At 51.7% G+C, this 27,871-nt stretch overlaps 1 protein-coding gene across 2 annotated transcripts in view; it reads right to left on the reverse strand.

Annotated features, from left to right (window-relative positions):
* Positions 1-27,172, reverse strand: part of ATP6V1B1 (ATPase H+ transporting V1 subunit B1) — a 77,868-nt gene extending 50,696 nt beyond the window's left edge. Inside the window, exon 1 of one of the 2 annotated variants that reach the window (XM_067533474.1) lies at positions 27,064-27,172. In XM_067533474.1, coding sequence (XP_067389575.1) covers positions 27,064-27,172 — 109 coding nt within the window. Of the gene's footprint in view, positions 1-22,693; positions 22,712-27,063 lie in introns of those variants that run through there. The other variant, XM_067533475.1, reaches the window with a different exon arrangement.
* Positions 27,173-27,871: the final 699 nt, after the last annotated feature.

The following is a 27,871-nucleotide window of genomic DNA, read 5'->3' on the forward strand; positions in this document are numbered from 1 at the left end:
GGCCAACACTATAATAGGGTTCAAAAAGAACTAGGTAAGCTCATGGAGAATAGGTGCATCAATGGCTATTAGCCAGGATAGGCAGGGACACAAAACTATGCTCTGAAGTGTCCCTAGCCTCTGTTTGCCAGAAGCTGGGAATGGGTGACAAATGACTGTATCACTGGATGATGGCCTGTTCTGTTCCTTCCCTCTGAAGCACCTATTATTGGCCTCTGTCAGAAGACAGAGCACTGGGCTAGAGGGACCATTGGTCTGACCCAGTGTGGATGATTTGTGGTCAGTGATTTCCATTAGATACAAACTCAGCAGGGCTCCAGGGGGCTGGGTAGGGAATAGAGTGGATACCTACAAAGGTCCATGTTGAATCCCAGCCTGTGGGACATTACAGCGTCCAGTAGGACCCCATGTGGATATGAACAGCCTGTGCAGTGACACACATGAGGATAAGGGTCACACCTCAATCCTGAAGTGGGTCCAGAGACAAGGGCCTGATCCAAACCCCCATCTAGGTCAAAGGGAGTCTTTCCAAAGGTCAGCATTGGATCAGTCTTTGATTTCCTATTAAATAATGAGGGTTTATGCCTTGCTCCCAGGCATTCAGCTCCAGGCATTATCAGAGACAGACCAGCTGACTCGATGGATCGTTGGGCCATTCTGGTAATACCCATTTTAAAATGTGTGGTTGTATATCAAGCTGGGTGATATTATGACCACTTGACCTTTGAGCCAGTTGGATGTATCCTAGAAATACCTGGCCCTCTTCCCAGAAAAAAATCCAGGGTAGCAGCTGAGCAGAACTTGGCTTTGCAGCGTTTTCTGTTTTTCATATTTTTAGTTATGTTATTATTCGGAACCACATGAGGCAAGGATCCTGAAGTACCTGGCAGAGCTGGGACCCTGCCATAATCTTTCCAGAATGGACAAGAAACGCCTGAGCAATGACAGAAATGGTTACAGAAAATTATTATTATACAGGCTGCTCTTGTGTTTTCTGTACAGACAGTTTGACTTTTTCAGTTGTGCAAAGGCAAGTGTAACCACCATCTGCCTGTCTGTCCCCATACTTACCCAACTAATCTATCAATCCATCCATCCCCATACATATCTATCTAAGGACATAAGAACGACCAGAGTGGGTCATAATGGTCCATCTAACCCAGTATCCTGGCTTCCGACAGTGGCAAAAGCCAGGTGTTTCAGAAGGAATGAAGAGAACAAGGCAATGATCAAGTGATCCATTCCCTGTTATGCGCTCCCTGCTCCTGGCAGTCAGAAGTTTAGGGACACCCAGAGCATGGAATGACATGTTTTTATACTATTTCTATGCTCATTGTGATATCTTAACGCCTTATAGGACTTCGCTCCTTTCCTATCTCCTTCTATTCAAGGATTTCAAAGCACTTTCTTTTGTATTTCACTTATTCTGGGAGCCTATTGGCTTCTCCGATTCTGCAAAGAAGCAAGGGATCTAATGGGGTTATGGAGACAGAACACCCTCAATCTTCACCAGGCCCCTCCCCCCCCACACACACACTTTGATGCTCATTGACAATGGAGATTTGTGCTGCTACTGCCTCTCCTGTACCTAGTCTGTGGTTCAATTCGCTCAACAGTGCTCCCATACCATGGTGACCGGTGCCTTAGTGACAGACAGATGGGGCTGCCAGACAATTTAGCAAAGAATTCATTTTGATTAGTAGCAAAAAGCTGATGCTGAATGAAAACATCCCTTGGGATCAAGGCAGGGAAACCGTCTACTTATTTCCCAAATCAGAGTTTGCAGAGGACAGCAGACTAACACCTTACCCCTTGCAAAAAGTATCAGTGGATCTTTAACGTCTATAAGCACTCATCATCCTGATCTGACATCTCCGACAGATGGCAGCTCCAGCAGCTTACCTGAGACATGAGGCCTGGTAGGAGGGGCCTGGTGGGAGACCTAAGGCCTGAACTAAAGTGAAGCCCTGCTGAGATAAAGCAAAGTTCGCAAGAGTCAAGCTATGAGCAAAAGTCAGGCCCTGTTACAAAGCAAATGCCTGCAGGTTCACTATCCGGTACATGAACTGGGCAAGAACAGGGCTGGCGTTGCAGAAACACAAGCACTTCTAGGCACTACGTATTCACACAAACACGCCGATACAAGATATGGTGTCAAGACACTTCCCGAAGAGGATACAAAGACATCTGACCCCTCTTAGACAAGGTCAGGAGGATGGCATGATGGGTAGAGATATTTTGGTTGAACCAACATGTACAAGGTAAAGGGTGGTAACTAACCATGTTAGAAGGGCCATAGGTAACTTGTTTGTATCAGTGTACAAAGAAGGGTCCCAGAGGGGGTGTCTTTTTGTCTAGCCAAGGCCCACCATTCTCTGAGCGGAGTCCATTGTCATGGGCATACATGTGCTAGTGTAACTGTAGACATTGAGCCGGGGAGCTAGGAGCGTGCATTGTCGACAATAAGCCTGGCCGAGTGCCTTTGCTACAGAACCAAGTCTCTGGTCCTTTTGGGTAGTTTGAGCGGAGCCTGCCGTACAGGGTATCTGGCCAGATCCAGGGCAGAAAGAACACACATGCAGCCAACACCTGCCTACACTTATGTTCTGATAGGATTTCTTGCCAGAGAGAAGGTGGATGAGGTAATATCTTCTGTTGGTGGAAGGTACAAGCTTTCTGCACTACACAGAACTCTTCCTCAGGCTTCTACCCACAGAAGTTGGACCAATACAAGATATTCCCTAGCCCACCTTGTTTCTCTCATATCCAACACACCTGCAACAACCATGCAAAATACTATGGATGATTCCTTGCAACCTCTAGGTTTTTCGTGGCCGGGGGGCGGAGGGTAAAGAGATGAGAGGGGTTTCTCCCTTCCAAGTACTGCTACAGCTTGATTTTACTTAGCTGAGGAAGCTGACATGATCCCCGCGTGAGGTGCTTTGTCAGACAGTTTATAAAGAAAGTTTCAAAAACCAAATAATTGTTCATGCTTTTTCATCTTTCAAGCACTCTGAGAACAGACTGATCCTTGCAGCGTCACTGTGGGGTAGTTAAACACCACCATCTGCAGGACTGGCTCTCTGTCTTGCCCATGATCACAGAAGGCATCAGAGACAAGGCCAGGCGTAGAACACAGGGACTTCGCCGCTCTCAGCTGTGTGTACGTGCAAGTTCCACTGAAGACAACGGGAACTGTGCTCCAGATAAAGCAGTTCCAGATCTGACTGTATATTAGAGGCACCTAGAAACTTCATGGTGCTGGCACCTACGCACGGCAAGAGACAGTCTGCGCCCCTCAGTGTCTGCAGTCTAATAGACAAGACACAGGGATTAGGTTGATCTGCATTGGAGGGATGGAGACCTCCGACAAGGAGAGATTTATTGACGTGCCCAAGGTCACATGGCAAGTCTGTGGGAGAACTAGCTAGTGAATCCTGTTCTTCTGAGCACTATCGAGCAATTTAGCTACAAGGTCAACCTGCCTGGACTCCCCCTCTCTTACTGCCTCCTCCTCTCTGGTCTCACATAGCCAGTGGCATCTTTTCTGCCTGCCCACTCGCTGCCTATAGCTCCAGCCCACACACCCATGTACCCTCTTGGAGGGACATGCTCATACTCCTTTAATCCCTTCCATTTACACAATTAGCCACGTCTCTGTTACCCAATTACCTCGCAATTCTGGCCAGCAAACCAGCCTCCCATTCTGCAGCCTGGGGGGAGTTGTGTGTCACGGGGGCTGCTCCCCCCAGGCCCTGGTCTCTCCCCCCCCCTCCCCCCCTTGTCTCTTTTATTCCCAAAATGACCATTCTTCCCATTATTTCACTTCCAACTTTTTCACAAATATCCTTTGCTGCTCTGGCCGCTTTCCTTCCCCTGGGAGGTTTTGTTGGGGCCTTTTCTTCTCTCCTCGCCTTTCCTATCCAGCCCCACTTGTTTAGAAACCACCCACATGATACCGTAGTCGACAGAGCAGCCGGCCGGTGCAGTCCTTTCCTGCTTATAAAAGCAGCCCCGGCTCCTAGCCATCTGGTGCAAACTCACCGCCGGGAGCCCATTCAGGAAAGTCATTGCCTCCCACGTAGCCCCTGGACTGGGAATCTCCTTCCATCAGAGGTACAGGAGGGTTTGGGAAGAATCCACGTCAACCAGCAGCTCTTGTGCCGGAAAGCAGCTACTCTCCCAGCAGGGCAGAAGGACACGCTGGCCATGGCAGCCCCTTTCCCAGCTTACAGCCACTAGAGATCATGGGACCCCTGCCTATTCCTCACACGTTCTCCCGGGCTGGCTCTGGAGCCCCCAGCCAGCCTCTCTGTATGCACGTTCCATTGCCACAAGGTTTGCTTTTGTTTTCCTTGCATCTCCGGCCTCCCCTACTTCTCTGCCCTCCATCGCTGTAGTGTCCAAATGTGGCTTTCCCACCTTTGCCAGGTCTCAGGATGCCAGGAGCATGTCAGGGCTGTTTTCAAGTCCCTTTGCTGGCCCCGGTCAGCTCTGGGTGCCAGCTGAACCCTTTTGGCTCTAATCTTCAAAGCAATTCATGGATCAAGCCCCAGCTAAAGCAAAGACCAGATTTTGATCTGTGACCCTCTGCAACAGTCCAGGACGGAGCATGTGAGAGCAGGGGGCAAAGCGCTCTCTGTCGAGGGAATCCAGCTATGGGACCATCATCCAGAGGCGTTCAGGTGAATCCAGAGCCTGGCCACCTTTAGGAAATTCTGTCAAACCTTCCTCTTTGGAAAGGTTTCTGTTGCACAAGAATGACACAGCCAACGCACACACCCCTTCGGCCCAAGAAACCCCACCAGCCAACCAACAGAGCCCAAAGGAAATTAACATTTAAAAGAATTTTTTTTTTTTTTAAAATCCTCCTTTCCCAGGCAAGGTGATGGCCCTGAAAAGAGAGAAGAGACAGTGAGGGATGTTGCTACTACTGTTGATTTCATGTGCAAGATGCTCAGGTAGATCGGTGACGGAAGTCAGGATAAAACCCCTAGATAGACATGTGTCTGGGGGGCTAGGAAGGAGAAATGATTTAAAGGATCAGGTCCGAGAGGGTGTTCCAGGAGTATATGCCATGTGGAAGAAAGCACAGGTTTTCTATTTTCAGCGCACTGGCTCATGTTCCCAGCTGCTGTGTAGACACACCCATACAAGTAAGGACAAGAAGCTTGGACATAGAATTAGTCAAAAAAAGTATTTTTGAGGAACACAAAAATTGTTCTTTTCTCAACGATCACGGGCTGATTTTTACCAAAAAGCCAACTACGAACTTGGTTTGGTTTTTAGATGTTGAAAACAAAAACAAAATCAGTCTTCGATCGTCGAACAATGAAACCTTGTTCAGCTTTTCCAACAACCAAAATGATATTTTTTTATGAACAGATCCAATTTGTGGGAAATTTTCCAGTTAATCAAAACCACCATTTTTGGCATCAAAAAAGCGTTAATAAAAAATAATTGCCGACTAGCCCGACTTCAGCGCAGTGCTTTGCCTGAAATTACACACCCTTGTACCATGTAGCCTGTTTCTTACAGTGCTGAATTCAGGCCTCTCGCAACCCCGGTCGCTCTTCTCTATCACATTCTCAGTTATGTTCTCAGATAAAAAGCAGATGAAGAAGGGCGTCTCCTCTGCTCGGGACGTCTCTCCTTTATCCATCTGTTGCATATGATCAACATTCTAGACTGCGAGCTTTGTGCTTTTGTCTGTACTGCGCAATGGGGCCCGGATCTGCTCCACAAATAGGGCTACCTTCTTGCAAAGAGTAAATAACAAACACCAGGCAAAAAGAAAAAAATGGACATTGTTCACGCCATGTTGAAAATCCATCAGTGGGAGTGACAGTCAGTGAGTGACAAAACGGAGGGGAGGAAGAGAGAGACGAGAGAAAACACAGAAAGAGGGAGATGGAAAGAGAAGGAGATAAAATGAGTGATGGAAGGAGGGAGAGAGAAAGACCGACCCCTTCCCACTGGAAAACACCACTTCAAGTAATTAAGGGGCTGAGCATCTATAAAAAAAAAAAAAAAAAAAAAAAGCCCTGAACTCCGACTAGGAGCAACTGGGTGGGTGGGCTGTGATTTCTGGTGAGATGGGGGCGTGCAGGGAGAGGGGAAAGGTGGAGGGAAAGAAAAGCTGTTGGGCATGATTGCCAATTCCACAGGAGGGGAACAAATAAAAAAGAAAGTCTTTCAACCTGGCCTTTCCACACACCCATGCCCAAATTCCCAGCTCCTGTCACATGTCATCTCCATTAGCCCTGACAATCACACGCTATTAACTCCCCTTGGGGCAGGGAGGGGGGGACCCAAGGCGGAGGGGGATGTAGCAGAGGAAATTGACCATGCTGACAAAGAGGACAACTGGCCCAACCACACCAAAGCACAATTGTTTCCAATCATCCATCCTCACCCCCCTTCCCCTGGCATCTCTAGGGTGGGTCCTCTTTTCAGTTTGGGGCTAGGGGAGGCTGGAAGGCAGTTTAGGGCTCTGCTGCAAAGTGCTCATTTCTCGTCCAAGGGATTGGCCGAGCGGCGGGCTGCCAACACCTCTCCGCCTACGGGGGTGTCTTGGCTAGTCGCAGCACAGGATTGGCCACCCAAGTCACGTGCTCCTTGACTGGATGGCTGCAACGGTTTGAGCAGGAGGAGAAACGAATGAGGCTTGAGGAATCGGGATTACGTCTGTTGGTGCACGACTCACGGGCGCACATAGAGAGCTGCCGTTCCCCAAGCCTCCATGCTAGAGGGGATCCAGTCATGGCAAACAGTCGCAAGGAGCAAATAATAAAGAGTCCAAGCAAACATTTGGGACTGGAACCAGTGCTTACATTTGTAATGAAAGAGGTGCCGGGCTCAGCGCTGTCTTGGGAGGGCCGCTGAGCGAAATGCACAGGAAACTCCCTGCTCTGCAAGGGCCGCTTCCAGGGTAGGGATGGGCACGGCTTGGTTTGCATGGCTGGATGTTGTGTCCCCCCAACGGGGCGCTCAACATTTGGCCTATGTACCCCTTAAAACAGTTCATGAGCCCTGATGAATCTGGGAGGAGTTTGAGCAAATTGTGTGGGTGGGTGGGGGGTGTATTTTTAATCGGCCGCCTGGTCTTTGAGAATTGGGCTCATGGTTCCAAGCTTTTCTTTGCAACTGGGGGGTGGAGGGGGCTAGAGACTTACTTTTCTTTTTACATGAAAGCGGAGATTCTCACCTAATCACCTGATTCCAGCAGCTGGAGCTTTAGGAAAAACACCAAATATTGCAAGATTCACAATAAAGCTGTAAGGACTGGCGAGAGGGTTAACGGCCACAAAAAACACAAAGAAAAAACCGCCCAATTTTCATAACTTCCCATGGCACAGACAGATTTCTCATTCCGAACGATCCTCCCCGCGGCTTTGCAAACCCCAGCACCATGAGTAGCAAGGGGACGTGAGGCAACGCACACACTGTTCAGGAGAGGGGTCGGTCCGAGCTCTAGTCCTGGCTGTGCTGTGGAGAACACGGGGCCCGAGTCTCATTTACACTAAGGCCTTGGCACGTTTAAAGGGGCCTCAAAGTGTGTGTCACCACTTCAAGCCATGTCCAAGGGTCTCTGTATCAATGAGAAGAGGCCCAACACGGGCTATTGGGCTGGATCACTGAATCGCTCCGTTTAGCCATCTATAAAACAAGGATGACAACGTTCGTGTATCTACTTCGCTGGGGTGTGCAATGTTTGCAGATATAAAGCAGGGGACAAGTGCCTGACTGTAATTGTGCTCCTCCATGAGCAGCAGAAGTCACTCAAATACTGCAGCCATGGCTGTGGGAATAAACTCAGCCCCCTCCTGCTCTGAAAACACAGGTTACTTGAGCTAAAAAGAGAGCCGCTATTAACGGTACGGGTCCCATGACACACAGTTTCTATGCCGTTGAGGCAGCGGTGCAGCTACGCGCTAGCTGGTTTCTCCCAGTGCTGACAATTCTCATTTCTCTTTCCTGGTTGAGGTAGTTAAAGGACATTGGGAAACCTCGCGATGGTGAAGTGAGCGCCTCCCACAGGCCACGTAGCAAAACAGCCGGTATCCCAAGAGAAGTTGCAAACCACCTCGGCTGCTCTACCTGTGCATTCCTCGCGCACCCAAGCTGCCTACTGACCCGCACTCTTCACACACCAATAAGGGCAATGTTTTCATGAAGCCAGCGCCTCACGCCACATGGTTGTCTACACCTCAAAAAAAAAAAAAAAACCCAACCAACAAAACACACGTAGCAGTGAGTGGCAGAGTCCAGGTCCACTGACTTGGGCTTGTGCTATGGAGCTAAAGTTAGCAGTGGAGACTGTTGAGTTCAGGCTCAGAAAACTGTAAGAGGAAGGCCTTGGTCCCCAAGCACCAACCCAAGCGGGAAGATCTACACCGCAATTTTGAGCCCTGTCGCGCGAGCCCAAGTCAGTTGCCCTGACTCAGAGAGACACACTGCAAAAAGATCCCCGCAGTAGTATTGTAGACATACCCCTGGCCTCTATCCCCATCTCAGTGCCCTAGGGCAAGTCGTTGCGGTCTAACCGTGCCTCAGTTTCCCCCGCTGTGAAATGGGGAGAATGATCCTGGTCAGCTTTTCTGAAGCACTTTGAAATATATTCAAGCAAGATCGGTGCAAAAACACTCCCATGCAGCCATCTCTTTAAATGCCGAAGCGTAGCAGTTTTCAGTCCAGCGACCAAACTGTGCAAGGAGCTGAGCGCCTTTAGCAAAGGGAGTTAAGGGCACTCAGCATCTCACAGGATCTGGCCCTCAGCCCCGGCCTTCACTCTGGATAATCCCTGGAGATCCGTCTCCTGTTCCACGGCTTCTTTCCCTACATCAAGGGGTCCCCCCCTCCTTTCCCGAGAGGCCGGCACTGGCTTCGAACTTTTCCGACACTCCCTCAGTGACCAGCTTTCGCTCTTATGCAACCTGCCCATTGTGCAATGTGTCAGTTTGTGCAGCGCTGTCAAACACATCGGCCTATCCAAGCCGGCCCAGCCCTGTGAAAGGCCCAGCAGGGGCTCACACACTATGCCACTAATTAGGGCCTGCATTGGAGGGTTCCCATACACACCTGCACGGTCATGTGATGCTCCCCCCCCACAAATGGCAGGCTCGCTCAAGCGTGAACCCAATGAGCTAGCCTGGAAAAAATGTTGGACTCGCGGTCACATTTTCTGTCAGACAAAACCAGACTTGGTCCCTCCGCTGGTGGGGGAGGGAGCAGGCCCCTGCCCTGGTGAAATCGCAGGCTGGCCATGCGGAGGGTTTCGGCTTGAATCGACTTCGTGGAAGAGCGGACGTTGCAGCGCTGGATCCGACTTGGAAAACGGGTGTTTAATGAAACCTTGGAAACTTCCCTCCCCCGGCTCTCCCAGAATAAGCCCCCTGAAAACCACTTTTCCTGCCCACGGTGTGACAGCATCACTGACCATTTGGGGCAGTCAACTGGGAATGTTCAAGACAAAGAACTGCCTGAGGAGCGACGTCTCACTCAGGAACCTCGCTCAGATGGTGGCCAGCACGGGCTGCTTGGGAAAGAAGTATCGAGACTGTGCTCTCTGTCTATTTGTACAGCACCTAACGCAATGGAGCCCTAGGCCATGACTGGTCTAGCAGTAGGGAGGGGCAAACAACATAACTAGTTTAAAGAGGGAGTTTGAAAAGTTTATGAACAGTATGATATGACAGGGTTGCCTGCAATGGCAGAGGACTGGGTTTGAGGACCCAGGAAGGCTCTTCCAGTCCTATGTAGTGCAAGAAACCTGCATTTCTATAGCATCTTTTATCCTGAAGGGTCCCAAGCCCTTTGCAAACTGGAATCACTCCACCTGCCTCTTAAATGCAGCCACTTCTGGGGTGGAACATGGCAGCTGTTTACTAGCTCACAGCAGCACTGCTCAACAGTTTAGGACACGAAGGGAAGATGAATACAGTGGCCAGTATGACACAAGTTATTGTAGGTAAGCAGACTGTATACTCCCAAACTGGAATTTGGCCAGGCCAGTGGGATCCACCTTTCCCTCTTTGCAAAAAGGATCTTCAGGCTACAAATGGTCACAATCAAATGCAAAGTGCTCCATGCAGGAAGGAACAATCAATTGCACACAGACAAAATGGGAAATGACTGTCTAGGAAGGAGTTTTGCAGAAAAGGATCTGGTGGGTTACAGTGGATTATAAACTAAATATGAGTCAACACAGTAACCCTGGTGCAAAAAAAAAAAAAAAAAAAGCAAGCCTCATTCTGGGATGTATTAGCAGGAGTCTTGTAAGCAAGACAAGAAATAATTCTTCTGCTCTACTCAGCAATGATGAGGCCTCAGCTGGAGTATTGTGTCCAGTTCTGGGCACCACATTTCAGGAAGGAATTGGAGAAAGGCCAGAGAAGAGCAACAAAAATGATCAAAGGTCTAGAAAACATGCCCTGTGAGGGAAGATTGAAAAAAACTGGGTTTGTTTAGTCTGGAGAGATGACGATTGAGGCCTGGTCTACACTTACTTTAAAATTCGGCGGCAGCTGATGGGAGTTACGCAAGTTACTCTGTGTAGTGTGCATAACTCCCGTCGACTTCTTAACTTCCCCTGTGTGTGATGTCTTCACTGCGCTGCACCACTTGAGAGGGTGGTTTTAACAAGTCGATTTCTGGATCAATTGAGTGGATCTGTTCAATCGATCCAGGTAGATGGATCCGACGGCGGCGAATTCGCCACCGTCAAAGAATACGTACCCTGAGAGGGGACAGGATCACCGTTTTCAAGTACATAAAAGGTTGTTACACAGAGGAGGGAGAAAAATTGCTCTCGTTAACCTCTGAGGACAGGGCAAGAAGCAATGGGCTTAAACTGCAGCCAGGGTTAGGTTGGACGTTAGGAAAAACTTCCCCGCTGTCAGGGTCGTTAAACACTGGGGTGAATTGCTTAGGGAGGTTGTGGGATCTCCATCATTGAGGTTTTTAAGAGCAAGTTAGACAAATATCCGTCCGAGATGGTCTAGTCATGATGTAGTCCTGCCTTTAGTGCAGAGGACTGGACCAGAGGAGCACTCAAGGTCCCTGCCAGTCCTACACGTCCGTGATCTCCGTTTTACACGGTACCCCTTGGCGCTATGTCCGGTACTGACAGAGGCAGGAGCACACCCTGTGGAACTGTATGCCACGGGGAATGGCACACCAGGAGCAGATGAAATAAATTGTCACCACCTGCTGCAGAGCCCTGGCTTTTCCTTGGAGGTTTCCCATCCAAGCAGCGACCAGGCCAATCCTGCTCGGCTAAATGCCCAGTGTGAAGTCTAGTGAATGCAAAGTATTTGAGGGTCTCTGTCTATTGTGCACCCAGCACTGCTGTATCTGAGCACCTGCCAGGGCTGGATGCTGGAGTGGCCAGCGTGGAAGCTGCTGCTCCGACGCAGCCCACACCATTCTACATCACCCACCACGGCCCTCATCTTCCTGTGGATGCTACAGCTGCAATAAGAGCCTGACCCCCAGGATTGCTGGCGGGCAAGAGATTGGACATTGACCTATGCCACATGACATGAGTCAGGGGCACAACCACTGTCGTGGGTCAGGCATTGCTACCCATCGACACCAACTGCACACACAACACGTCGACCAACAGCCAGCCACGACCACCACAGCCAGGGAATCAAAGGCATAGACAGCGACATCTGCGCAGGAGTTCTGGGACTGATCAGGGATCGTAGTTCTTAGAAGACGTGCCAGTAGCTGCTGGCTCAGAGGCTTAGTGGTGCTCTCATTCCTTAGCCACTTCTTGATCTCCAAACAGTGGCACCTCCAGTGGCTTGCTTGGCTGTTGAAGGGGATGCATCGCCCGCAGTGTGTCTGCTGCTGCTGGTTGGTGGCCGGGTGGGCATGTGTTACTGCTGCCCGTACGCTGTTAGCAGCATTCCTGCGGTCCTCAGGAAACAAAGCACCAGCATTCTCGTGGGGTTTGTCGAGATGTTCTGGGGGGTTGTCCTGTAGGACTGGCCATCGGGGTGGTTGTGTTTAGAGCGGATTGGGAAATTGAGTGGAAACAGTTTTGACGGAAAAAGCTATTTTGACAAAATGGCTTTTCCCCCCCAAAAAAATCGTATCTATTTCAACCAAATTACCCAGGAACTACTCTTTTTAAATACTGAAATAAAATTTTAAAAAGTTTTCCTAAACAAATCTGTTCCCCAAAGTTTCCGTTTCAGGGAATTTCTTTTTTTATTCCCACAAAATGGAAATTCTGAGTTTTGATTAGCAAGTTATCCGACACTTTCTGCTTCTAACTTTCTCTCCCGCTTGCAAATAGCACATGGTTACTGTTGGAAATTTTATCAGAGAACTTCCTGCTACGTACCTGTTTTGTAAAGACGCCCAATATATCTGGTTGAAGAACCCAAAAATAAATGTGGAAACTTTCATATTTGTTTTCATTTAGAAGTGTTTGGAGCACAATCCTTTTCTGTTTCTAATTCAAAACCTTTTGTAATTTTTTTCTGATTTAAAAAAAAAAATTGAAAATATTTTCATCAAGAGGGTTATAAAAAAATCCTCTTTTTTTTTTTTTTTTTTTGGGTAAATAAACACCCAGGTTTTGCTAAACCATTTCAGGAATATTTTGTTCTTTTTTTTTAAATTAAAAAAGGCGCAACACTTCTTGCAAGAAAGACCATTTTTGGGGAAAAAAATTAAAAAGACCATCTTTTGACAAAACATAAACCTGTTTATTTAAAAGTTTTAACTAATTCTAACTTCAGGGTTAATTGTCTTTGGTGCAAGAAGTTTGACACCAAATGCCAAGATGTTGGCCCTGAGATTTTTATCCGTTTGCCTATAAGTAGCTGAACCTGTGATCCTAATAAATCATTAGGAGGTGTGTTGTGATACTTTCAAAATGCTAAATACAGATATCTTGACTCTGCTTGGGCTTTAAAATCAAGTCCTCTCATTTTTGATAACCCACCTGAGTGGACATAATAAGGGCTTGCTTGTCCTGATATATAAAAGGTAACAGATTAAATGAAATATTAGTGGATCACTGTAGGCCTGGCTTGACGTGAGTAACCGGACATGGGGGTGGCCTCATTTCTTGGGAGACGGAAGTAGGGAGGTAAATGGACCAGCCGGCTGGAAACAGAATGTCTGCACTAGCTAATATAAGAGGGAACACCCCGGGAACCATTTGCAATGGACAAGGTAAGCCTGGAACGCAAGAGGAGGTAAAGCGCAGGTCGTGCATAGACAGTGTAATGTGTGAATGTCTATAAAGGAAGAGGTTTGCTGGGTAACTCTGGATGTGTGGTATGTCCTATAGCCACCCCCTATGCTTGAGTCCGATCAATTCAGCATAGCTTTAGTGTATGCCAAAGAAAAGGAACCTGAGGGACTAGACCGGACCAGGAATGAATTATTGGGGAGCCGAGTGGACCCTCATTTAGAATAGCATGGCAAACACTGTAAATTGTAGTGCGCACTAGTAACTTCTGCTTGATGTGTTGCACAACAGCTTCATTCAACAACAACAACAACAACTGGTTAGCCGTCCACTGCTAATAGGAAATCTTTCCCATTTACTGAAGTCCATAGGGGCCGACTTTGGACCATGGCCAATCAAGAAGCCGATGTGGTATCAGTGTTTCTTTTGCACTCTGCTTCCCGTGTTTATTGTACATACTTGGATGACCCCTTTTCTTTCATAGCATCATTTATGCCTGGCGAGAGAACACGTCAGGCTGTCGTTTTACACTTCTCAGTACGCCAATGGGCGCTGTGGATTATGGGACATATTTCCCAACTTTATCCTGTGTGAAATGTTCTTTGCACGCAGTTCCATATGCAACCATTTAATCGGCTATAGTTCCACTGTGTTTTTATACAGAGAAGTGCCTGGCTTTTCTTGTTTGCCATCCACCTAGAATTACTCTTTCCAGTTCTTGCAATGCCAGGTCATTTTATGTTTCACGTCCAAGACTGGCACAATTTGTTTTGGAAATGGGTACAACTGAATTATATTTACCTCTGCCTGCAGCAGCCTGCTTTCACTACTTCAAATACTGCTGGGGAGAGATGCCGTTAAGCGTGGCTTTGCTGCATAGGCTTATGCTATGACTGCTATTTGAAAGCAACTTTGTTTTCAATTTGAACATTGGCAGGTCACTAATTTCCTTGTCTATGTGTACTGTCATTATAGTGCACTGAGGTTCAGTCTCTCTTCTGAAATTCACTTTTTGTCCATTTATGTCCAGTGTCACAAATCAGTCTCTGGTAGATCCTTGCTTTGAGAGCTGTTTAAAAAATTTTTCCACAAGACATTTTCACTGGAAAATGCAGGTTCATTGAACCCAAAAAACTATTTGCAAGAAAGGTCTGGCTTGGACAAAATTTCCCCATTTTGAAAAACAGAAAAAAACCAAACCCTTTCTAAATTGTTAAAGTGGAACTTGCAACATTCTTTGATTTTTCATTGCAATTCAGGGCATGACATCTCTAAAATTCCTGTGGGATGGGAAAACTGTTTCCCAGCCAGCTCTGCTTGCTTGGTAAACATATCAAGACCCAACACGACTCTGACTCTGCCACAGTCACATCAAGGCTGTGTCCTTCAGCTGCATGTTCATAAAGGAATTCATGGACCCCTGCAGCCCAGTTTTGTGCAATCACTGGGCTACTGGTAATTCTTCAATGCAGCCTTCAGGAGGGCAAAGTTTGGGCGCCCTTCCTGGCTGTTCATCTGCCTAGTTGTGGTTCCAATATCACGTTCACAGTGGGTTCTGGGCTCACTGCAGACGTAGCGAGGTGGAATTCTCAGACCTGTGCTACACAAGAGGTCAGACGAGATAATCTAATGATCTCTCCTGGGCCTAAACTTTATAAATCTCTGAACCATGCAATACACCCGGTCCTCAGTCTACACTTAATGCTGATGCACTGAGACTGGAGCGAGCAAGTGCAGTATATGACACAGAACGCTAGAGGGAGCTTGGGAAAGGAGAGGGACGGTGAGATGTGCTGCTGCTTCACCCGTTCACAGACACCTGGCTTGACTGTAGAAGGGTCCCCTGTATACAAGCAGTAGCACTTGCCTGTTGAGTTCTTGGCTGTGTTATATGCACCGTCTCTTCTGCTCTGCTGGGGCCATTTCTCCCGAGACCCCAGGGAGGTATTAGCAGCTGTTTTAAGCACAGCCAATCCATTAGCAGGAGTGAGTGGAAGAAGCACTTATCACTTTCTGCTCTTTGACTTGCTCCAGTTTGAGGGAAAAAAAGAAAAAAATGCCGCTGGCACGTGGACCCTCCAGCTGCCGGTTTGCAAAGCCGTGGTTAGCAGTGCCCAGGCCAGGAGGTAACCTGCATCCCCAGCTCCTACCACTGCAGGGGGCTAACCAACAGTCCAAAGATAGCATCCATTAGGCCCTGGGCAGCACAGAACGGGGAGGAGGTGAGCAGCCCGCAGTGCTGACAGAACAGGTTCAGGACTGTTTAGAAAGGCTGGACGTGCACAAGTCCATGGGGCCGGATGCAATGCACCCGAGGGTGCTGAGGGAGTTGGCTGATGTGATTTCTGAGCCATTGGCTATTATCTTTGAAAACTCGTGGTGATCGGGGGAGGTCCCTGATGACTGGAAAAAGGCAGATACTGTGCCCATCTTCAAGAAACGGAAGAAAGAGGATCCAGGGAACTACAGACCGGTCAGCCTCACCTCAGTCCCTGGAAAAATCATGGAGCAGGTCCTCAAGGAATCCATTTTCAGGCACTTGGAAGAGAGGAAGGTGATCAGGAACAGTCAGCATGGATTCACCAAGGGCAAGTCATGTCTGACCAACCTGATTGCCTTCTACGAAGAGGTGACTGGCTCTGTGGAGAAAGTGGTGGACATGATATACCTTGACTTTAGCAAAGCTTTTGATGCAGTCTCCCACAGTATTCTTATCAGCAAGTTAAAGAAGTTTGGGTTGGATGAATGGACTATAAAATGGATAGAGAGCTGGCTAGATCATCAGGCTCAGTGGGTAGTGATCAATGGCTCCATGTCTAGCTGGCAGCCGGTCACAAGCAGAGTGCCCCAGGGGTTCGTGCTGGGGTCGGTTTTGTTCAACATCTTCATTAATGATCTGGAGGATGGGGTAGATTGCACCCTCAGCAAGTTTGCAGATGACACTAAGCTGGGGGGGAGTGGTAGATACCCTGGAAGATAGGGATAGGATACAGAGTGACCTAAACAAATTGGAGGATTAGGCCAAAAGAAATCTGATGAGGTTCAACAAGGACAAGTGCAGAGTCCTGCACTTAGGACGGAAGAATCCCATGCACAGCTACAGACTGGGGACCGACGAGCTAGGCAGCAGTTCTGCAGAAAAGGACCTGGAGGTAACAGTGGATAAGAAGCTGGATATGAGTCAGCAGTGTGCCCTGGTTGTCAAGAAGGCTAATAGCATATTGGGCTGCATTAGTAGGAGCATTGCCAGCAGGTCACGGGAAGTGATTATTCCCCTCTATTCGGCATTGGTGAGGCCGCATTTGGAGTATTGTGTCCAGTTTTTTGGCCCCCCACTACAAAAAGGATGTGGACAAGTTGGACAGAGTCCAGCGGAGGGCAACAAAAGTGACTAGGGGGCTGGAGCACAAGACTTATGAGGAGAGGCTGAGGGAACTAGGCTTGTTTAGTCTGCAAAAGAGAAGAGTGAGGGGGGATTTGATAGCAGCCTTCAACTACCTGAAAGGGGGTTCCAGGGAGGACGGAGCTAGGCTGTTTTCAGTGGTGGCAGGTGACAGAACAAGGAGCAATGGTCTCAAGTTGCAGGGCGGGAGGTCTAGGTTGGACATTAGGGAAAACTTTGTCACTCGGAGCGTGGTGAAGCACTGGAATGGGTTACCTAGGGAGGTGGTGGAATCTCCATCCTTAGAGGTTTTTAAGCTGCGGCTTGACAAAGCCCTGGCTGGGATGATATAGCTGAGGTTAGTCCTGCTCTGAGCAGGGGTGGGACTAGATACCCCCTGAGGTCCCTTCCAACCCTCACCTGCTATGATCTCTCCCCCGTGCCCCAGGGAAGGGCAGAGTACCTGGAGGGCACACATACAAAGCAGCACCAGTAACCCAGAGGGCCACGAACCTCGTCCTGTTCCACCGCACAGAGATCGGGGAGGACCGGCCAAACTGGCTCCACAGGCGCGGTTGGATGGTCCTGTCTGCAATGCATAAAGCCAGGTGCTGAGCTGGCTGCAGGCCAGAACCACCTGCGTGGGCTGATGCCCGGGTGGCTGCCATGGTTACCAAGCGACTCAGAGGCAGGCTGCGCGTGGACGCAGACCACGTTTGGAGCTGCCCATGCTAGGTGGCCCCCAACCATTGACCCTGCCTTCGCTCGTCCCCTGGCACGGCTGGGGCGCGGATCAGCACCGCTGCTCTGGCTGCATTCAGCAGCCACGGGGACGCCGGTGGATTTGATCACGCGCCACTGGAGCCGACGGGGATTGTGTCATGGACTGCAGTGGCAGCAGGAGCCGGCTCTGTGCTACCATTGGACACTTCTCCCGGCCCCACAGCGGGCTCTTCTCCCCAGCCCAGCCTCTCTGACCCTCAACTCCCTCCGCTCACCTGGCCGCCTGCCTCTCCAGTCTGCTAGCCAATGCCTCCACCACCCCGTCTGATCTCGCACCCTCTGCCCCCCGGCCCTCAGGCCTGATATCCCTCTGCTCCCTTCCGCCCGTCGGTTCCCTCATTCCCAAGCTAGAGTCGGAGAACTGGAGGCCGGAAGGGACAACCAGAGCATCCAGTCTGCCCTCCTGGCAGCATGGGCCACCAACCCCAGCCAGCACCCGCACACAAACCCCTGCATCCCACAGGAGAGCGGGCTAGCGCATGCCACAGGCAGGGAAGAGGAAGGACCAAGGGGCACCAGTGCCCGAAGCCCCCGAAGAGCAGGGAAACGTTTAAGTGAGATAGACCCGGGTAATCCTGGCTAGTGACCTGCCCCCACACACTGCAGAGGAAGGTGACACCCCCCCTCCTCACCCTCCGCACGGTCCCTGCCAACCTGAGCTGGGGGGAAATTCCTTCCCAGCCCTACACATGGCGACCAGTTCGACCCTCAGCATCTGAGCAAGAGCCAGTGGGGGGGGGGAGAGAGACACACACACACACACCCCCCCTCAGGGCTCGGCCCGCCCCATCCACCATCCCACCGTGGCTGTCCATGATGCCTCAGAGGAAGGAGACAAAACCAAACCAAACCCAGAATACACTGGGGGGGCAAAAACCCCTTCCTGATCCCTGCAGGTGACTGGTTGGGCCCTGAAGCATGGAGATTTTGGGAGCTTATGACAAACTAGAAGGGTTCTCCCGAGCTGCCAAGCCCCCCCCCCCCCCAACCTCTCCGACCTCCTAGCTACCTCCTTTTTCCTATCCCTCTCCTCCGTTCCCTCCCCCTCCAGCTCTGCTTTTTCTCTCCCCTCTGCATAACTCCCAGTCAGTCCTTTTGCTCACACTCACGTTCCCTCAGCCGTCCATCTGGGATATTTCCCCTGCCCCGTCTCTCTATCACATCCTACCAAGTCCTTAGCCTGCCACTGCCTCTCCCTCTGGGCAGCGGTTGTGTTGCAATGGCTGAGGAGAAGGAAATGGCATCGGATGGGGAATAGCTGTTCTACCACCAGCCCTGCTAGGCTTTCCCGCCCCTGCAAAGGGCTGTAATGAACAAAAGCAGCTGCTCAGAGCCCAGCCATCCGGTAGCTGAATCTGTCACCAGCCTGGGGTACAATCATTTTAACAAGTTACCTGACTGGATTTCATGCAGTGTCAAGTGAAACGTTGGGACACACACACAGACCCTGTAAGAGTGGGTGTTCAATACCTGGTCACTCTCAGTTTAATTGATCACCGACTGTTTGGGGGATCAGGCAAAGAAATGAAATTCTTGTGTTTCTAGAATGCCATTTGCTCCCCAAAGCTCGTTGCAAACGACACCCATGCAGGATTGAGTGCAACCATCACTGTGATGCAGCCCCCACTGGGGTGGAATGTGGCAGCTGTTTAACAGGCAGCAACGCTTTGGGTTTGGGGCGGTATAGAAAACTATCGTAACCAGCTGACATCCCAGGGAGCATGCAGGCTGGCAGAATGTAACGACCTCACCAAGCAGTCGGGCAGGGCATTTGGGTTCACACTGGGATCCCATTTACCTCCTTGCAAAAGGTGTTCGGAGGTACTGATCTAATGCGAAAGGGCAGCAGCCCCACCAGAACAGCTCCCCCGAGCCCTGGTGGTTCAGACGGTTGAATAGGACCTACCGAATCAACCATCCCACTCACCCACCAGCGCCAGATTGTGCAGGTTTCCTAGCTAAACATTGGTTTTCCCAAGCTCAATTTGATCATGAACCTGAGCTGGGTGCTCAGGATCTGTTTCTGCTGGGTTCCAACGAACAGGCCACGTCTCTCCCCGGGGGAAATTTAGTTGGAGTTGGCAGAGTTGCTGCTTCTGGGATTATACGTGTAACTGATGTTGCGGTCTCCTTTCAGCCTCCCTGGGAAACAGAGCCGGACATTGCTGCCCGGAGCCGTGCCAAAACCCTCTATCCCTGCCCTCCTGAGCCCCCCCCCCCATGCCCTCAGCTGCTGTTCTCCCTGCCCCCTCTCCTCCGGCCTGGGTTAGGCAGTGGGAAAGCGGCCCCTCTTTACGAGCAGGACTGGAATCGGAAAGACACATTCAGACGCCGTTCCAAGCCCTTGACCCTGCAGAGCACACTCCTGTGAAGAACAGCGTGAGCCTTCACGCCCGGCAGATGAGAGGTCACGGAGGTTAGGAGCATGCTGCTGCGGGGGGGGACCAGGCAGATTGGCCCGGCTGAAGGTTTGCAGCGTGGGGAGATCTGCAGCGGCCTCTCTGGAGCTAAACGTCTGGGGCACTGAAGCGGGTTGCAGAGGAGCTGCTCCCTGGAGGTGTCTTTAGAGGCGGGGAGACCTTCTGCTGAGCCAGATGTAGGAGGAAGAGACAGTGAGTTCTGCTGGCGGTGTCTAGCTCCATCAGGGGACCAGCCTCCCCATGGGAGAAGCAGGGGAGGGAAGGGCAAAGAGCCAACTAGATTGAAGACAGAGCTTGATACGTTTCTGAAGGGGATGATCTGAAGGGGTCGCCTGTGATCGCAGGGGCTGGATTCAATGGCCCAGGAGGTCCCTGCCAGTTCTGTGTCCCTGAACAAGCAAAGAGATCTTCCCCTTACGGGCGCAGTGAACCTCAGAGGGATCCCCAAGTGCCTTACGAACGGCTTACAGAACGACTTAGCTGACCACAGAAATGCAGCCACTTCTGGGGCAAGACACAGCAGCCCCATGGTGACATCACACAACAGTTTCGGAGGCAGAGAAGACTCCTGCATTCCGCTGAAAGGGCAAAGGGAACCGGGAGAGGGAGAACGTAACTCTGCAATCTGGCCACGCGAGCGAGGCGAACACCCTTGCTCTGGGCAAGGGCCCAGGGATGGTTCGTGACAGCAGGTGGGCAGGACCTTGGTTCGACGTCTCAATCTCAGCTAAAAGACAGGCCGTCTAGTACCACAGCACCCCCTCGCAGGGGGCAGAGACTCCCAGGGAGGAGCAATCCATGCCACGCCACCCACGCCAGGTCCTGCAGCTGTTGGCTTTTCCTCAGAGAGCTCCTGGCCAAAGCCCTGCCCCTGCCTATCCTGTGAGCCTGGAGGGGAGGTAAATCAGCAGGTGGCTCTGCATTCAGCACCTGTTGTCACGGACGCATGAATTAAAGCAAAGCGTGGACTCCCAGCAGCGTGACAAGGGCTCCCCGACCAGCCGTGGTGGCCAGAACACGAGCCATATTGTAAAGATTCAACGGAGAGACAGTGTTCTCTAGTGGGTAGAGCCTCAGACTCAGGAAACTCAGCCACTGACCTGCTGTGACTGCCGGCACGTCCCCTCCTCTCTCTGGGCCTCAGTTTCCCCTCTGCCTATTCATGCCGTCAGGTCTTCAGGGCAGGGACTAACTGTTAACTCTGTGCACGTGCAGCACCTAGCACAGCAGGGCCCTGGTCCTAGTGGGGTGTCACTGCTCCTGTGATACAAATAAGAATGCCCTGCAATGGCGAGTGTGTTCGCTATTTGAACTAGCGACGGGGGAGTAAGAGGAGCCTCCCAACGTTCAGCCGGGAGAAGGCATCCACAAGTTTCTTTTTCTGAAGCTTTGGCTGAACGACCAGAAACTTTTCAGCTTAGAAAATGGGCAGGAAAATCCGCTGGGCTAAATCCAGAGCCCCCCCCCACTCAGATGCTCTGCCGTCCTCGCCAGGGACGCCAGCCAAGTGAATCTCCTCTGTCTTGAGCAAATCCCCACATCTGGGCAGCCTTGAGCTCTGGATCCAGACTGGGACTGGGCGGGGGGAGATGCTACTACTGCAGCACGCTAGGCCAAGCGAGCCTCCCCCAGGCAGGCTCTGCAGCTGCCAGCGCGGACCTGGTCTCTGCAGCGGGACTGGAAGGGCAGGAAACAACTCCCGTTAATTTGAGTCTGGGCACCCCTCCTCCCGGCTCCCCCACGGTGTGACTAGCACCCTCCTGCAGGGAGCGGTTTGTGAGGGGGGAGGCCCTAGGAACAAGCAGATGGAGTGTGGGAGTCCCCAGTCCTGATAAACTGCCCCGAGTTGGAAGGGACGCTGCCCCCAGGAAATGAAAAGCTCTGCGTGAGCAGCATGCACGGCCAAGACGGCGTACAATCTTGCCGGGGTGCAGCCCTGAACGCTGCAGTGTCCAGCGTCAATAGGCTTGGAAGGATTTGATTTTTGTATGGGTAAATGACAGGAAAGGTCAGTTTCACGCACACGCATAAACCGGGGGAAAGCGTCTCCACTGATAACTGGAATTTACAGCGAGGCAAAGCAAGAAAATGCTCCTTGAGAAGCATTTGATTGAAGGATATTTCCTCTGTATATTTGGATAGGTGCGGGTGGCCATTTGTGTTTCGACGGGTATGCACATTAACTTTTTGAGTCACATCAGTGTCTACTCGCATGGAATAATTGCTGTTTGACTCCCCCCCCCATCCCCATCTGCCACAGCTGTGAAAATTTACACCAATGAAAACAGAAAAAAGGCTTAAAAATGAACATCGATCCTATCCAACAAAATCATAACATAAAAATCAAGTTCTGCTAAGTCCAAATGCAGGACACATTGCATTATGAAGAGAGGAGGGTCTCATGGTGAAAGCATGGGACAGAGAACACCCGGGTGCTAGCGGCAGACCCAGCACAGGAGTCCCGGGTCCCATCAGACCAGTTTCATCCCTACTCAGAGATTTTATTGTATGACAAATTGTACAGGTTTTAATGTTTTTCCCCACCAAAAAAACCCTGAAAATTGACTTTTGTTTTCATTTTTTGTCTCCCCTCCCCTTTTCTTAGGAGGAAAATGGAAAAAGGAAGGGGAAAAAAAATGGGGGAGGGTCAGGACGGAAGGGGAAAAAAATCCCAGTTACTAAACCACAAAACAAAAAACAAACAAACAAACAAAATCAGATTTTCTTGGTTAACCCCCATAGATCCCCCTCACAAACCCCCCACACACACACACACACACACACACACACACACACACACACACACACGCCAACATTATATTTAAAAACTAAGGGGCTCTTTTCTTTGTACCCATTCTCCCAATATTATCATTATTATTAAGAAGCAGGACTCACCTCCATTCTCTGGGCCTTTCTTGCTGCTTTTTGCAGCCCCCAGCAACAGAGATGGGAAAAATAAGGGACTATTAGCAACCCCACTGACCCTCTGCAACCCCCACTGACCCTCTACAATGAGTGTCCACCCCCACACAAGCCCTGGCGAGGTTAAAATGACTAAATGGGCCAATTAACTGCCCGGGCTGCACCTGGAGAAGGAGACGGCCGGGCACCGGGATTTAAGTAGAACAGGTGCAGCTGGGCAGGGACAGGCAGGGTCTAGGTAAGCCTGGCAGCAGGCTGGCTCGTTCCAGGCACTCCCTGGGAGGTGTGTGGGGACTATAGAGGGCCACTCCTGGAGAGAAGGGAGTGGGGAGGCTGGTGGGCCCAGGGAGGGGGGAAGCCGGGAAGTTGGAGGAGGCTCAGGGGAACAGCAGCAAGGAACAGCAGCGCAGGCCTTGGCTGCTAACCAGAGGGCCCTTGACCTGGAGTCTGGAGGAGAAGGGGGTCAGGCCCAGGTTCCCCTGCCAGCCACTGGGCGCGTGGCACAGACCAGGCAAAGCCCAGTGGGCTGCCTGGGGTGATTTGTCCCGGATAGACCCTGATACCCCAGGAGGGGGGAACACGGACGGTGACCCGGCTGAGTTGGGAAGCAGAGGCTGCAGTTTCTGGGGTGAGAGGATGATGGGAAAGACCCTGGGAGGGGAGAGCGCAATGCTGGGCTGGAGCTAATCCCCAGGCTGGCCAGCAGGAGGCACTGCCAGCAGTGAGTGAACCCCGTGACACCCCTTTTCCGCACACACACACACACTTCTAAAAAAAATGAGAATTATCTCCAAAGCATTTAATTAACACCCCCCCACACACAAAAAAAACCAAACAAACCAGAAAAGGAGCAGGGCCCTTTTTCCCACACAAAGCTGCACCCGGCTCGCCCCAATTCTCCCCTTGCCCCGTGGAGCCTGCATTGCCTCCGCGCCAGCCTGCCCCTCACTCTCTGCTGCAAGCTGACCCTGGACGTGACCTTGACGCTGCCTTGTTGTGAGTCCTGGCTGCTCCCTGCAGCTCTCCACGCACCAGGCAAAGCCTCCCTGGTTGAACTGGATGAGGCGGGGCAGCCCGGCCCCGCTGAGCCAGTCCCTGGCTGTTGACAGCAAACACAGGCTGCTCTGCTCGGAGGGAGCACTTCGGCTCGGTGCTTGGGGAAATAAATGCAGCTGCGGCAGGGCCTGCCCAGGCCGTTCTGGATTCACCTTGAGCTGGACAAGGCGATTGCGGCAGACGGGGTAAGGGGAGCAAAGGAAAGTGATCTCGGAGCAGCTGTACAGCATGGCAGCCGCAGCGTTCTTCCCCTCCCCACACGGCGCCGCTAGCACCCGACAAGCACCCAACACCTCCCTGAGACAGGGGCTTGTTATTCCTGAACCCCGTTGTACAGCGGGGGAAACTGAGGCACGGAGCGATCCAGAGCACCCGATGCCACGCTGACGTGTGTGGGATGGATAACTAGCACGTTTCTGTGTATTCATGATGTATATTGCACCTAGGACTTCGGTCACAAACCAGGACCCCATGGTGCTCGGCGCTGTACAAACACAGAGACACTGTGCCCTGAGGAGCTGGCCGCTGGGAGAAGGGCAGAGTGAGGGGGGAGCGGGAGAGCAAGGGACGGGCAGTTAACCGTAGACAGGGAGAGCCTGAGTCTCCTCTCGCTTACCGGGGTGTAAATCGGGAGTGATAATGGACTCAGCCTAGCGCAGAGCTGGTGAAATGAGGCCCCTGGAGTTTCAAAAGCCTGGCCGGTCTTTTTGCCAGCACGCTCAGGCCTGGGGAAAATGCACCCACATTTTTTGCACCTGCGCTGAATTACGGGGGCAGATTCTGCCCCTCTCCTCTGGGCCCACGAACCAGGGAGCTGGCTGGGTGTTACAGGCTACACTTTGCCCCCAGCTCAGGCCATGGGTGGCCAAGCGGTTGGGCCCTGGATTGGGACTGAGGAATTTAAGTTCCCCCACGCAGCCCTAACAGGGAGGGACTCGATCTAGGGCCTTCCTGTCTCCACAGCCCATGGCCTCTCTGCCCAGATAGTGCCCAGCGTGCTGGCTGTTTGTGCAAGGTGCACACCCGGACGGAGCCTCCTTCCCCTCCAGACTCAGTGCTCCAAGCCCACTAAGTAGCCATCGACCGTGTCAAATGATGGGCTGAGTGGGAACAAGCACCTTAGGGGGGGAAATGCTCTGTTGCTCATCCCCAGGCTAGCCAGTCCCCTGCAGATTCCTTCCCCGGTTACCAGGACCCTGCATCCCATGGCCACAGCCACAGCGGGGCATACAACGCCTCTCCTCCTGTTCCAAAAGCCAAGCCTGTAGAGCATCTCTGCTAACTGTGTGCAGTGCAGGGCCTATGACACACACTTGAGCAGTTCTGATTCCTTCGGGGGCGGGATAGGCAGGGGGTGCCACAGTCAGACAAGCCGGTTCATGGAATGCAGGTGCTGCTGTCTGAGTGTTTGGGCGAAGTCTGGTTTTGTGTAAAGACGTCAGATCATCAGCTGCTTTTGCTTGTGGAGGATCCCTGGCCTGCCAGTGGTGTGCATGTGGCGTCACTGAGCCTGTTCTGGGGGGGGGCGGGGGGTGTATTACGCAGCGCTGACAAGCTATCAGGGTGGGGCTGAGGTCAGGGGAGACGGAGCTGCTGGGAAGGTGGGAACTCTTCCGGGAGTTCTTGGGCAAGGTTATCCGGCAGCCTTTGCAAGACAGGAGATTTGTGGGGCCAGCTGTGTGGGTGGGACACAAACACACACATCTACTAGACACACACAGGCAGCCACACACACCCAAACATGCAGCCTTCAGGTGTCCAGAGGCATATAGGAAAACAAGTGAGCATGCGCGCGCACACACACACCTAAATACACAAACAGAACCTGATTTCTCTCTCTCTCTTTCACACACACACACACACACACACACAATCACACTTCCATATACACACAATCACAATCACAGTTGCAGATATAAACAATCTCTCTCTCTCATTCACACACACACACACACAAAAGATCTGAGAAATTTCCCCAGCAACAGGAAAAAGATTTTCACTTGCTTACTTTCACATTTTGATACACGACTGAAACTTGCCTTGTTTTTAGGAAATCTCGGCTAAATATTTGTAATTCCCCCACCCCTCCCCCCGCTCAAAAATAGGGCTGAAATTGGTGAAGTTTGGCTCATTTTCATGCCCTGCTGGATCTGCAAGTCCACCACGTGAAAATTCAGCTGCTTGTCTGTCGTCAGGAGGGGAAAAGCTCATCTTGTGAAATGCCACAAAAAAGAGGAATTTTCTAAGTGCCAAATCTTCCAACACAGACCAGAGGAAATTTTCATATAAAATGTATTTTTTTGCATAACCTCTTCCCCAATGTCCCTCCCCCCTCCCCCCCAACACACACACTGGTGGAGAATTCTGAATACAAGTGACTTCTCTGCAGAATTTGGAGAACGACAGACTCTTCTGCCCTACAAGGTTTCTCACTTGAGCACACCTCTTTCTGGGCCCGATTCTGTTCTCATATACACCGATGTAGATCTGGAGTCACTCCATTAGCTTTGCTGGTGTCACTCCAGATTTACTCCGGTGTCGCAGAGAACAGAATCAATCCAGAGCCCTTCTCTGTGGGTGTAAATGTCACTTTTACGTCAGTTTGAAACAAACCTCCCAGACACCAAGTCTCAGTGTGAACACAAAGTGTTATATAAAGTGACGGGATACCTGACCCATCCCCATAACTATGGGGAAATGGTGCGCTGGGCTGGGGGTGCAGCTAACACAAGGAGGAGGCAGAAGGCAGAGATTAAAGGGGTCCCCATCCCGGATGGAGCTGAGGACGCCAATCCAACAGGCCCCATGTACGCTCCCTGGGGGAGGTGAGCTCCCCTGACCGTGCGCTACAGAGGCCCTCAGTTGCCATGAGGGTCTTTCCGTGCACCTCCCAGAAACACGCACCATGCGCTGCACTCCACCTGGGGCGCTCCAAGCCACTTGGACAGGGCCGGTGAGTCACATGAGCCCTAATCTGCAGATGGGGAAACTGAGGCACGGGGCCGTGACGTGCCCGGGCCGCGCAGCGAGTCAGCGGCAGAAGCAGGTGGAAGAAGAACACAGGAGCTAGCTACTAGATAACACTGCCGGACCGCCAGCTGGCCTCGGGGGGAGAGGGGAGCTAAACACTAAGATCTGAAATCCCCATTGCTCCCCGCCACCTCCCCTGCCCCAAACACAACCCCGGGCTGGGTGCCGAAGGCATGTCCCGGGGCAGGGGAGGTTCTCGCGGGCCCTGCACGGCCCCGACGCCCCCCGCCCGGCACAGTCCCCCCGACGGTACTCACTCAGCCTGGGGTTGGTGACGTAATTCCTGGTGACGGCACGGGCCTGCTCCAGGGCCCCTGCCAGAGATGCTGGGTGCCCGCTGAGCCGTGCCTCCACCTTGGCGGCCATGGCTGGGCGCACGGGGGGCGGGAGGGAGCAGGGCAGGCTGTGGCTGGGGTTTTTTTATAGCAGAGGGTGACGTGCTCCGTCGCCTCCCGAGCTGGCCCGAGCTGGCGAGATCTGACCCTGCCCAGCGGCTACGGGCTGCCCGGCTCGCCCAGGCGTGGGTGAGACCTGCCCACACAGGCCCCTGTTGACTGTAAACGGTCACCGCAGCAGCACCTGGCTGGGGGCCCGGGCCCCGTCTGGAGGTGAAGGTCACCGGAGAGCTCCCGCCCGCGGCCTCAGGTGTAGCATTGCATGCTGTGTGTCGGGGGAGTTGGTGATGGTTATATGTGGGGGGGGGGGGCAGGGGGTTGTGTAGCTGTAACTCGGGAGTTGGTTTTGTGTGTGTGTGTGGCAGCGGGTTGTGTGGATGTGTGTTGGGGGACTAGGTGGTGGCTGTGTGTGTGTGTGGCAGGGGGTTGTGTAGTTGTATCTGGGGAGCTGGTTGTGTATGTGTGTGGCAGGGGGTTGTGTGGCTGTGTGTCGGGGGAGCTGGTGGTGGCTGTGTGTGTGTGTGTGTGTGGCAGGAAGTTGTGTAACTGTGTCGGAGGAGTTGGTGGTGGTTATGTGTGTGGCAGGGGGTTGTGTAGGTGTATATCAGTGGAATTGGTGGTGGTTGTGTGTGTGGCAGGGGATTGTGTAGGTGTGTATGGGGGAGTTGGT

Source organism: Emydura macquarii, unplaced genomic scaffold, assembly GCF_026122565.2.
Source record: "Emydura macquarii macquarii isolate MOO-44397 ecotype Brisbane River unplaced genomic scaffold, CSIRO-AGI_Emac_v2 contig_3345, whole genome shotgun sequence".
In the NCBI taxonomy this organism is placed as follows: domain Eukaryota; kingdom Metazoa; phylum Chordata; order Testudines; family Chelidae; genus Emydura; species Emydura macquarii.